Consider the following 13,985-nt stretch of genomic DNA (forward strand, 5'->3'; position numbering starts at 1 on the left):
TGTTTTTTTAATGTTGAACCATCCCTGCATACCTGATATGAACCCCACTTGGTCATGATGAATGATTTTCTTGATATGTTGCTGCAGTCTATTGGCTAGGTAACCTCATATTCTTAAATCTATAAGACTAGGCAGCTTCTTTCCAAGAACATCTAATAGTAATTCATAGAGCATTTGTGCTGCCAAACATACCAAAAACGAAAACCAAAAGGGAGCTCTGGTGGCATAGTGCCTAAAGCATTTGACTGCTAACCAGAAGGCTGGCAGTTCAAACCCATCAGCCACTTCTTGGAAGGAAGCTTGGGCAATCTACTTCCATACAAATAACATTCAAACATAAGGATAAACTGACTTTTAATCATATCAAAGAGAGGCAGCTGTTGGATTCCTCAGGACTTTTCTAGAAACATATTATGAGTACAACCCTATCTTGGTGAGTTCAGTTTAATCCCTTTCAGCAGATGTGTACTAAGGGCAACTCATAGGCTGTACATTGGCTGCATGCCGTCCAATAATTAGGATGACATGCATACTGCCCTTGAAAGGCTTACAATACACTAAGAAAAACAAATTTTTAAAAACTACACATAATTCGTATATAATGTGATCAATGTGTGTGGGTATGTTGGTTAAGTTTTATGGGAACACAAATTAGGAAATGATTACTTCAGTTTAGAATGAAGTGGAGGCAAAAAAAAGCTAAAGAAAAGCAATTTTCAGTTTGAGTCAAGGCACACTAATGGTGACATCCAGATTCTCAGCAACCCTCACCATTACCCTGTGAGGAGCAGGCCTTCTGGGGTTTGGCTGGGCCGCTTATGACACTTCTCTGGTTCACAGGCCAAATTAATACCTTGTGGATACCAATGATGGAGTACGATTTCAAAGGAAATCCTGAAGTGGTAAAAAACAAGTGGTACCTATAAAACTGAAATGATCCCCATACAATAAAACATGAAGGAAAACAATAGAGATTTATATCCAGATTATGAGCATGGGCTGATGGTTCTTGATAGGGAAGTCTACAGCAGACATCCACCAGGGCCTTTAACACTTGGACTTGCCTTTTACTACCTCCCTTGTTGGAAAGCCCCAAATTTTCCATCACACCACTGCTGCAGGAGAAAGCCAAGGTACTAAGTCACTCTCAAGAAGGATGCTAACTCTTCTTTCTTGGATAATCCTATTTCCTGGCAACTCAGGTGGGACCGAAACAGAGTCATCCACTATTCTGGGGGAGACTTGGTAGCCGTGTCATCAAACCGTAAGATCCAGCTTCTGGACATCATACAAGTAAAGGAGATACCCATTGAGTTCCGGGGACATGCTGGGAGCATCCGTGCCCTCTTCTTGTGTGAGGAAGAAAACTTTCTCCTGAGCGGGAGTTATGACCTGAGTATCAGGTGAGTAACACAAGGAGGTCATGGTCCCCATCCTCCAAGGTACTAAAGTTAGTTTATGGAAGAGTATTCATGCTTTTCCATTTTGTATTTTTTGTAGAGTTATCCTAAGTTATACTGATTTCTAAAGTCGCCCACAACACTTTTTTTTTTAAAAAAAAAAAACCAAGGTAAAAACCAAGAATTTGGTATTGTTAAAGTTGAATAGGATAGATTCATTACAATCATCAGATTTATTTTCTAATTGAAGATGACTACCAATATACCTTTAGAGAACTCATGCACTTGGATACCAAAAGATACATGGCTGTTAATGTATGTTTTAAAAATGTATATACATACATTTTAAGCACAATTTGGCATCTATATTATAATTCATATCTGCCCAGACAATGAAAAACCCTATTTTCCCCTGAAGGAATCTATAAAAGAATTATAAATTATATCTTCATCTAAGAATGTTAAAAAAGAAACATTCTTCAGGGGAAAGTAGGTTTTTTGTTTTAAATATGGCTATGAATTATAGTATAGATGCCAAATAGTGCTTAAAATGTATATATACACATATTTTAAATACTATAATAAACACTTATGTACCCATTACTCAAACCAAGAAATGGAACATGACCATTCTCCAAAGCTCCCTACGTGCCCTTCACCTATTCCATCTTTCTTCTTCCCAACCCTTGCATTTCTTTATAGGTTTGACTACCTTTTTATATATCTCTAAATACATTGATTATTTCTGTCCATTTTTAACTTATATAAATGGAATCATATTTTAAAACTTCATCTTACTTCATTCTCACATTGAACTGTGTTTTTGAGATTCATCCATTTAATGTAAGTTGTGTTGTTGTTAGGTATTGTCAAGTCGGTTCTGACTCTTAGTGACAACAGAATGAAACACTGCTGGGTCTTGCACCTTCTTCATAATTTTTGCTATGTTTGAGACCATCGTTGCAGACACCATGTCAATCCATCTCATGATGGTCTTCTTTTTTGCTGAACCTCTGCTTTTCCAAGCATGATGTCCTTTTCCAGGAACTAGTTCCTCCTGATAAGATGTTCAAAATACAGGAGATGAAATCTCACCATCCTTGCTTCTAAGATGCATTCTGGCGGTACTTCTTCCAAGACAGATTTGTTCATACTTATGGCAGTCTGTAGTATATTCAGTATTCTTCAGCAACACCATAATGCAATTGCATCAGTTTCTCTTTGGTCTTCCTTATTCACTGTCCAGCTTTTGTATGAGTGTGAGGTGGCTGAAAATACTATGGCTTGGGGAAGGTGCACCTTAGTCCTCAAAGTGACATCTTTGATTTTAACACTTTAAAGAAATCTTTTGCAGCATATTTGCCCAATGCAATATGTCATTTGATTTCTTGACTGCTGCTTCCATGGGTGTTGACTGTGGATCCAAGTAAAATGAAATCCTTGGCAATTTCAATCTTTTCTCCATTGATCATGATGATGTTATTGGTCCAGTGGTAAGGATTTTTGTTTTCTTTATGTTGAGGTGTAATCCACACTAAAGTCTTTGTTCTTCATCTGTAAGTGCTTCATGTCCTCTTTGCTTTCAGCAAGGAAGGTTGTGTCATATGCATATCACAGATTGTTATTGAGTCTCCCTCCAATCCTGATGACACATTTTTCTTTACATAGTCCAAAATCCAAAAGAAACCAAACTCACTGTCATCGAGTCAGATCTGACTCATAGCAACCCCTCCTTGGGTTTCCAAGGCGGTATCACTACGGAAGTAGATTGCTCAACCTTCCTTCTGAGGAGTGGCTGGTGGGTTTGAGTCACCAGCCTTCTGGTTAACAGTCAAATGCCTTAGGCACTATGCTACCAGAGCTCTACATAGTCTAGTTTCTCTGATTATTTGCTCAGTGTACAGACTGAATAAATATAGTGAAAGGATATGACCCTGACACACAGGTTTCCTGATTTAAAACCACACAGTGTATACCTTTGTTCTTTTCAAATGACTGCATCTTGTTCTATGTGCACGTTCCTCATGAGCACAATTAAGTTGTTCTCGAATTCCTATTCATCACAATGTTATCCATAATTTGTTATGATCCACACAAATACCTTTGCATAAAACACAGGTAAATATCTTTCTGATATTCAGCCCAGATTCATCTGACATCTGCAATGATATTTCTCATTCCAAATAAGTAGCAGTAATTACTTTACTTTCACTGAGATATAGTATTTTATCAGATGAATATATCATAACTCATTTATTTATTCTTCTGTTGATGGGCATTTGCATTGTTTCTAGTTTTTTATTATTTCAATAATGTTGCCATAGAGTTCTTGGATGTGCATGAGTTTTTTTTTTTTTTTTTTAAGTTATATCGTTAGTAGTGGAATTTCTAGGTAGGAGTACCAAACTGTTTTTCAAATTGGTGTACTACTAATTTACACTCCAATAAGCAAGGTATGAGATATAAATCCTCACCAACAGTCTTTAACGTTATTTGCCAAGCTAAAAACAAACAAACAAAAAAAACCCTGCTGCCAGAGTCAATTCTGACTCATAGCAATGACCATTGGATTTCCTAGGAGGTAAATCTCTATGGAATTAGATTGCCTCATCTTCCTTCTGTGGAGTGACTAGTGGATTTGAACTGCCAACCTTCTAGTTAGCAGTCAAATGCCTGGGTATTAAATAGAACTTCATTGTAATTTTAATTTTTAACTTCCCTTGTTTTTAATGAGGGAGCTCTGGTGGTGTAGTGCCTAAGGCAATTGACTGCTAACCAGATGGCTGGCAGTTCAAACCCACCAGCCACTCCTCTGAAGGATGACTGGGTAATCTACTTCTGTAGTGATACCACCTCAGAAACCCAACGAGGGGTCACTATGAGTCAGATTCGACTCAATGGCAGTGAGTTTGGTTTGGTTTTGAGTATAGCCTGTTTAAGAAATCCTTCTCTATTTTAAAGTCAATGATATTTTCTTATAGAGTCTTTTTAAAGTCTTTATTTTATTTTTGATCTTTCATGTTTAGGTCTACCTGAATTTTATTTTTGTATAGTATGAGGTAGGGATTCAATTTCTTTTTTTCCCTTCTATTTGGAAATCTATTGTCTTAGCTCATTTATGGAAAAGAATATCCTTCCCCCCATTGGTCTTTATTATCTTGTTTGTCACAAGACAAATCTCCGTATTTTCTGGATACTATTTCTGGAGTCTTTATTCCATTCCATTTGATTGTTTGACTATTCTTGGTCAATATCACATTATCTTACTTAGTTTTTAAGACTTTATATCTAGTAAGGAAAGTCTGTTCCACTACACCCCTGCCCCCAATCTCATTTTTCTTCTTCAGAGTGTTTTAGCTATTCTTGGAGTTTTGTGTTTCCATCTGTCTTTCTTTTTTTTTCAGTTACTTGTGGACCTGAGGTGCTGATGATTGAGTTGATTATACGCCACAGTTTATGTAATACCTTATCATTGGTCTGTACAGGGCTCTGCTCCTGTTTTATCTATCTATTTATCATCTATCACCTATTTATCTATTTAATTTTATCTCTGTTCTTTACTTATATTCTTTTTTCCTCCACAACTACAATTCTAATCTTTGAAAATGTATGTCTTTTAGTTTATGTGTGTTCTTTCAAAATGTATATTGATGTACTTTGTACATGTTTATAATTCACACACATGGTGTTTAAGAAATCCTTCTCTACTTTAAAGTCTCTTTAAATCCTTCTCTACTTTAAGGATTATCTTAAACATCTCTTTAACTGTTGCACTCCACTCAGTGTTTAAGAGATCCATCCACGTTATCATGTGCATATTGAGGCTGGGTTCTCTAAAGAAGCAAAACCCATAAGCTTATATATATGAGAGAGAAAGAGAGAGAGAAATTTATCTCAAGGAAATGGCCCATGTGGTTGTAGAGGCTGGCAAGAACCAAGTCCATGGATCCTGAGATTGGCAAGCAATACAGCAGGCTGCTGGCTTTGGAGGGTTACAAATCCAAGATTGGCAGGTTAAATGGCAGAGTGTTGACTCATAGGCTGCAAAAGCAATGATACCAAGATTGGCAGGCAATATGGCAGGCCACTGGTTCAAGTCCAAGAACTGGAGGTCAGATGATGATGAGCCAGATGAAGGATTTAGATTGAGCAAAAAGCCAGAGAGTTTTTCTAAGATTTCCATATATATCAGAAGCAGGTCACATCCCCAAATAAACTCCCTTTTAACTGATTGACTGCTCATAGCAGATCTCATCATGGAGGTGATTATATCAGATCTCATCATAAGGGATGACTATATCATAACTGCTAAATCACCGAGAATCATGGGCCAGCTAAGTTCACACATAACCTTAACTAACATAGTACTGAAGAGTTGACTTGTGAGACATAGGGTAGGCAGTACCTACTTTGATTAAGAAATACCAGATTACAGTCCAGGTTCTACACTCTCAAGCCAATTCCATCTCTTTATTCCCCTGGTGACATTTGGTATCATACAGCTTTCACATTTTCACCAGTTAAATATGTATAAAATCATGTCCATATGCATTTATCTAGTTACCAGTGAGTTTGTAGGGCTTCCTCTTCTATAAATTGCCTGATTATGTTATCCTAATGAAGTACCAGACTTATACTCTTTTAGAAGTGAAAGCAAAGAGTTTTATTGTGGAAAAGGTTTTGAAAAACAGGACACATCCTAACATCCAAGCAGGATACTAAAATGTTCCAAACTGCGACTTAGGGCAAGATGGCAGGCAAGGCAGAAAAGCTACCCAGACCCTTTAAAATAAAGACATGAGAAGTCAAATGAAACAGATATGGATAATAATCTTAGAACCCTGAGCTTCAAAGGAAAGGATACAGAAGTACATCAAATACCAACTAGAAGAAAAAAACTGAACAAAAACAGTGAACAAGGAGGCATATAGAGTGGCAAGTTGTCAACTGGCCTGATACAGCTCAGCCATTTTGAAGTTTTGCAAGCAGCCTTCCGATCAGGGCAGGAAACTAATAGTTGGCTCCACTCTCCCAGAATTCATCAGCACTCACAATTGTGGCTGGTGACTAGAAAGGTATGATCTCCCCCTTATTCCCCACACCTTCCTGGTAACCAGAAGAGTGGCTATCCCTGACCCCCACTCACCTGCTGCCCAGTGACACCCTCCTATGCTGTCCCTACCCCACCTGAAGTGAGAGACATGCCCTTGTGGACCAGGTGCCACATGCACACCACTTTGCATCTGGGGGCATGCACTCTCCACTCCTTGGGTTGGCAGAATGTGCTATCCTGGACAGGGTGCTCTGCCTGCAGCTGCCTTCAAAGCTAGTAGAAACTCTATCCTATATCAGGCGATCCACTCCAAGCTACCGCTACCTCTACCTCCTAGGCTGGCAGAAAGCACTGTTTCCAGACCAGGAACCCTGCCTGCAGCTGCCTTTTAGGCTGGTAGAAATGCCACCCTGAATTGGGTGTCCCACCTCCAAATTTCAGAAATAGATAATGCATTGAAAGGGCAAAGGAATCAAGTCAATAGAAGACAGAATTATCAAAACTGAAAGAAAGTCTAAATTATGTAGGACACCACCAAAAGGAATAACCAATGTGTGATTGCAATTCTGGAACAGGAAGAGACTAAAGAAAGCACTCAGAAAATTTTTGAAGATTTGTTAGAAGAAAACCTCCCTAATATCATAAAAGATGTTCATTCAACAAGCTCAATGAACACAAATAGGATAGACTCTAAAACAAAATCACAAACTTTCCAAAATCAAAGACAAGGAAAGAATCCTGAAAGCAGCTCGGAACAAAAAGTTACCTACAAAAGAGAATCAAAAAGATTAAGCTTTGATTTCTCAGTTAAACCATGCAGGTAAGAAGGCAATGGGATGACATATAGAAAACCTTAAAAGAAAAGAAATTGCCTACCAATAATTACATATCCAGCAAAAAGTATCCTTCAAATACAATGAACATTTCAAGATAAACAGAAATTAAGGGAATTTGTGAAAATCAGACCAACCCTCCAAGAAATACAAAAGGAGTTCTTATGACAGAAAACAAACAATAGCAGACAACAAACTGAGATTAAGATACAGGACATTATCTAGAAAACAACCCAGATATACAAGTATCCAAAGTAAAATAAACCTAAAAGACTGACAATAGGGAGTCTGAGATGTCAATTTGTGAAAAGGACAACTACAAAGTAAAAAGAGGGCATAAATAATTTACAGAACTTTCAAAGGAAGAGGAACTCAAGACAATAACAAGATAGAAAGGACTATTTTAAACTTGGAACAAAAATAATAAATTACAGGGTAACTTTGAAGAGAATTAATAAACCTCATTAAAATAAAAAACAGGAAAATCATAAATAGTAAGTAAATAAAACAGCACCAATGAAGGAAATGATAATATAATTCATAAGAAAAATGAACTAAGCACAGAAAAATATATGGAACAAAGAAATCGGCAGCCACTACACACACACACACACACACACACACCCCTTACCAAAATGAAAGCAGTAAATCTGTAACTATTGATAATTACACTGACTGTAAATAGACTAAATGCACAAGTCAAGAGGCAGAAAGTAGCCAAATAGATAAGAAAACATGACCCATCACTATGCTGTCTACAAGAGACATACCTTAGGCACAAAGACTAAAATTGGCTAAAAATCAAAGGAAGGAAAAACACACATCCAGCAAATGGCAATCAAAAAAAGCAGGAGTGACCAGAAGAACTAGATGGTGCCCGGCTATCACTGTCATCCACTTGGAAGGTATGTAGGAGATCACAGCTCTTATGTTTACCTTTCCTGATTTAAAGCCATGCAGTGTCCCTTTGTTCTGTTTGAATAACTTCCTCTTGGTTTATGTACAGGCTCTTCATGATCACAATTAAGTGTTCTGGAATTCCCATTCTACACAAGGGATAATTTTTTATGATCCACATAGTCAAATGTCTTTGCATAGTCAATAAAACACAGGTATTCTTTGCTTTCAGCCAAGATCCATCTGAGATCAGAAACGATATCCTTCATTCCACATCCTCTTGTGATCCCACCTTGAATTTCTGGCAGCTCCCTGTCAATATACTGCTGCAACTATTTTTTAATCATCTTTAGCAAAATTTTACTTGCTTATGATATTAATGATCTTGTTTGATAATGTCTGCATGTTGTTGGATCATCTTTTGTTGCAGTAGGCACAAATCTGTATCTCTTCCAGCTGGTTGGCCAGGTAGCTATTTTCCAGGTTTCTTGGCATAAATGAGTGAGCACCTCTAGTGCTGCATCCATTTATTAAAACATTTCAATGGGTATTCCATCAATTCCTGAAGCCTTGTTTTTTGCCAATTCCTTCAGTGCAAACTTCAACTTCTTCCTTCAGTACTGTTAACCCACTGCCGTCGAGTCAGATTGGACTCATAGTGACCCCTCCTTGGGTTTCCGAGGCAGTATCACTATGGAAGTAGATTGCCCAACCTTCCTTCCGAGGAGTAGCTATTATGTTTGAACCACTAGCCTTCTGTTTGGCAGTTAAATGCCTTAGGCACTACGCCAGCAGATATACTACCTTCTGAGATTGTTGAATACTGACCATTTCTTTTTGGAACAGTGACTCTGTGTATTCCTTCCATCTTCTTTTGATGCTTCCTGCATCGTTCAATATAGTGCCAATAGAGTCCTTTAATACTGCAACTCAAGGCTTGAATTTTTTTTCTTCAGTTCTTTCTGCTTGGGAAATGCCAAGTGTGTTCTTCCCTATTGATTTTCTAACTCCAGGTCTTTGTATATTTCATTATAATACTTTACTTTGTCTTCTTGAGCTGCCCTTTGAAATCTTCTGTTCAGCTATTTTACTTCATGAATTTATTTACTTCATACTTTAGCTACTCTCAATTTCAGAGCAAGTTTCAGAGTCTCTTCTGACATCCACTTTGGTCTTTTCTTCCTTTCCCATATTTTTAATGACCCTTTGCTTTCTTCATGTATGATGTCTTTCATACCACCTCACAACTCATCTAGTCTTTGCCAATTTGTGCTCAGTGCATGAAATCTATCCTTCAGATGGTCTTTAAATTCAGATAAGACATACTGAAGGTTATATTTTGGCTCTTGTGGATTTGTTTTAATTTTATTCAGCTTCATTTTAAACTTGCATATGAGCAATTGATGGTCTGTTTCATAGTTGGCCCTTGGCCTCGTTCTGACTGATGATATTTAGCTTCTGCATCATCTCTTTCCACAGATGCAGTCAATTTGATTCCTGTGTATTCCATCTGGTGAGGTCTACATGTACAGTCATTGTTTATGTTGTTGAACAAAGATATTTGAAGTCATTGGTCATGCAAAATTCTATCATGCAAAATTATATTCTTTGTATCACCAAGGCCATATTTTCCAACTACTGATGTTTCCATTTCCAACTTTTCCATTCTAATCATAGGTAAATCTCAATACATATTGATTGCATGTTTGATCAATTTCAGAATGTAGAAGTTGGTAAAAATCTTCAATTTCATCATCTTTGGCTTTAGTGGTTGGTGAATAAATTTGAATAGCAGTAGTATTGATTGGTCTTCTTTGTAGACATATGGGTATATACCATCACTGACAGCATTGTACTTCAGGACAGATTTTGAAATGTTTTTTGACAATGAAAACAACACCATTCCTCTTCAATTTGTCATTTTCAGCATAGTAGATCATATGATTATTTGATTAAAAATGGCCAATACCAGTCCATTTCAGCTCACTAATGCCTAGGATATCAATCTTTATGCATTCCATTTCATTTTTGACAACTTCCAATTTTTCTTCATTCATACTTTGTACATTCCATATTCTGAGTATTAATGGATGTTTGCAGCTGTTTCTTCTCATTTTGAGTCATGCCAAATCAGCAAATGAAGGTCAACTCTACTTTGAGGAGACAGTTCTTCCTCAGTCACGTTTTGAGTGTCTTTCAGCCTGAGGAGCTCATCTTCTAGCACTATATCAGATAATGTTTCTCTGCTATTCATAAGGTTTTCCGTGACCAATTTTTTTCAGAAGTGGACCAGGCCATGTCCTTATTCTTAGTCTGTGTTAATCTGAAAGTTTCACTGAAACCTGTCCAGCATGGATGACCTCACTAGTATTTGAAATACTGGTGTCATGGTAGGAGACCTTACTACATTATTTCTGATGAAGGAATAAACTAGAAAGAAACTTTAAAAAGACACAGAAGAGCTAAACAACATAGTCAACAAATTTGGCCTCATAGACATTGTGGTAGTTAAGTTTGTGTATCAATTTGGCTGGGCCTGGTTGAGTGGCTGGGCAGCTAGATGTAGCATTCCCAATGATGAGACTGGTAATCAACTCCATGGTAGAATCTACTGTGAGCAGCTGAGTAGCTGCCTTAGGGATGTGGTCTGCTTTCTGTATATAAGGAGAAGCCTTGGGAATGGTCTCTAGCCTTTTGGCATGCTTGAACCCTACACATAGCCAAGTTGTTGTTCAACAGCCTGCCATGCCCTGCCGATCTTGGGACTTCATTTGGACTTGAAATACTGGCCTGCCATGTTTTTTGGTAACATTGGGACTGTGCCTTTTTACTTGTCAACCTTGGACTTGACAGCCTCAGCAGCCAGCAGCTGTCTGAGTGAAGAAAAAAGCCTCTAGCTTCAGTGAGCTGGGAGCAGGAGCAGAGCTGAAGCCCAAGGTTGAGAGACTTCACCCAGCTCCTAGAGCCTGGCACTTTGAACTCAGATTTAAAGCCTCCAAACTATAAGAGAATAAACTCATGTTTGTTAAAGCCATTCCATTTGTGGTATATTCCTGTCAGAGTGGCACTAGATAACCAAAACAGACACAATCAGAACATTCCACTCAAAAACAGAAAAATATACATTTTGTCCTGTGCACATGGAACATTCTCCAGAATAAACCATATGTTGGGCCACAAAGCTAGCTTCAATACATTTGAAAACACTGAAATAATACAAAGCATCCTCTCAGATCACAGTGCTATACAATTAGAAATCAACAATGGGAAGATCAGGGAAAAATGATCAATAACATCCTTCTTAAAAACAACTATGTAGTAGAAGAAAGAAAAAATGAAATAAAAAAATTAATCAATGGAGGATGTAAACAAAACATACCAAAATATTTGGGACATAGCAAAAGCAGGGCTCAGATGACAATTTATAACAATAAATGCACACATTAAAAAAGAATAAAGAACCAAAATCAAAACCATAACCTAACAATTCCAATAATTTGAAAAGGAACAGCAAAATAAAAACAAAAACAACCTACATTCACCAGAAGAAAGAAAATAATAAAGATTAGAGCAGAAATTACTGAAACAGAAAAACAATAGAAAGGACCAACAAGACTAGAAGTTGATTTTTGAAAAGATTAATAAAATTGACAAATCCCTAGCAGATTTAACAATAGAAAAGTAGAAGATCTAAAAAACATGAATAAGAAATGAGATAGGCACCATCACAACAAAACCAACTGAAAAAAAAAAGGTATTAACAGAATACTATGAAGAACTGATACCAATAAATTTGAAAACATGGAAGAAATGGACAAATTCCTAGAAACACACTACCTACCTAAACTAACAGAAAATGAGGTAGAAAATTTGAACAAATTTATCAAAAAGAGGAAATGGAACAAGTCATTAAAATACACACACACACACTCACACACACAGAAATTCCCAACAAGACAAAGTCCTGATTCAGAAGGCTTCACTGGTGAATTCTACCAAACATTCAGAGACGACCTGACACCAATTCTACTCAAACTAATCCAGAATATAGCAAAGGATGGAATATTCCTGAACTCATTCATTAAAGCACTGAAGCAAGCATAACCCTGATACCAAAGTCAAGCAAAGACACCACTAAAAAGGAAATTATAGACCAATATGCCTCATGAACAGAGACACAAAATTCTTAACAAAATCATAGTTAATAGAATCCAACAGCATATCGAAAAAATAATATATCATGACCAAGTGAGGTCCATAGCAGGTATGCAAAGATAGTTCAATATTAGAAAAACAATCCTTATAATTTGCCACATAAATAAAACAAAGGAAAAGAACCACATGATCCTATCAATCAATGCAGAAAAGCCATTTGACAAAATCCAACTCCCATTCATGATAAAAATGCTCAGCAAAATAGGAATAGAAGGGAAATTTCTCAACATCATTAAGGGCATATATACAAAACCAATGGCCAACATTAGTATCAATAGAGAAAAATGGAAAGTATTCCCCTTGTGAATGGGCACCAGGCAAGGATGTTAGTTTTCACCACTACTAGTGCCTAAGGGAGTTCTGGTAGCATAGTACCTAAGGCACTTGACTGCCAACCAGAAGGCTGGTAGTTCAAACCCACCAACCACTCCTCGGAAGGAAGATGGGGCAATCTACTTCCATAGTGATACTGCCTTGGAAACCCAAAGAGGGGTTGCTATGAGTCAGGTCTGGCTCGAACGGCACATAACAACAACAACAACATGAGTGAATTTGCACAGCCAAACATTTAGGTTAACTAAATGAGCGTAGTGTCTAAGACATTTGACTGCTAACCAGAAGGCTGGCGGTTCAAACCCACCAGCCACTCCTTGGAAGGAAGGTTGGGCAACCTACTTCCGTAGTGATACCGCCTTGGAAACCCAAGGAGGGGTAGCTATGAGTCGGATCCAACTCAACAGCAGTGAGTGAGTGTGAGTGATTATTCAGTATTGTATTGGAACTCCTAGCCAGAGCAATAAGGTAAGAAAGGGGAATAAAAGCCATCTAAATTGTCAAAGGGGAAGTAAAACTGTCTCATTTCCAGATGGTATGATCCTATACATAGAAAATCTCAGAGTCTTAGTAAGAAAATTACTGGAACTAATAGAATGATTCAGCAAAGTGGCAGAGTAACCAAGATCAACATACAAAAATCAGTCAGATTACTTTACACTAACAATAAAACTCTGAAAGGAAAAAAATACCATTTATAATAGCCATCCTAAAGATGAAATATTTAGGAAAAAGTCTAACAGAGATGCAAAAAACATATATAAAGAAAAATGACAAAACACCACTATGAGAAAACAAAAGAGATCTACATAAATGCATAAGAAAACTTAACATTGTGAAATTGTCAGTACTACCCTAAGCTATATACATAGCAATCCTGATCCAGATTCCATCATCATTATTTTCAGAAATGAAAAATCTAATCACCAATTTTATATGGAAAGGAAAGAAACCCTGGATAAGCAAAGCACTACTAAAGAAGAAGAAAAAAGAAGGACGACTCACACTCCTTGATCTCAAAACTTACTATACAACCACAGTAGTCAAAAATAGCCTAATACTGGTACGATGACAGACACATAGACAAATGAAACGGAATTGAGAAACCAGAAGTAAATCCATCCATCTATGTTGTTGTTGTTGTTAAGTGCCGTTGAGTCGTTTCCGACTCATAGCGACCCCATGCACAGCAGAACGAAAAACTGCCCGATCCCGCGCCAGCCCCACAATCCCTGCTATACTTGATCCCATCAT

General features: G+C 37.4%; 1 protein-coding gene across 1 annotated transcript in view; it reads left to right on the plus strand.

Annotated features, from left to right (window-relative positions):
- Positions 1-13,985, plus strand: part of CDRT1 (CMT1A duplicated region transcript 1) — a 95,538-nt gene that overhangs the window by 20,803 nt on the left and 60,750 nt on the right. Inside the window, exon 8 of the mRNA XM_007945584.1 lies at positions 1,203-1,403. Within this exon, the coding sequence (XP_007943775.1) occupies positions 1,203-1,403 (201 nt within the window). The remainder of the gene's footprint in view (positions 1-1,202; positions 1,404-13,985) is intronic.

The sequence above is a fragment of the Orycteropus afer genome, unplaced genomic scaffold, assembly GCF_000298275.1.
Source record: "Orycteropus afer afer isolate SDZICR_OR568_19922 unplaced genomic scaffold, OryAfe1.0 scaffold00139, whole genome shotgun sequence".
NCBI lineage: Eukaryota > Metazoa > Chordata > Mammalia > Tubulidentata > Orycteropodidae > Orycteropus > Orycteropus afer.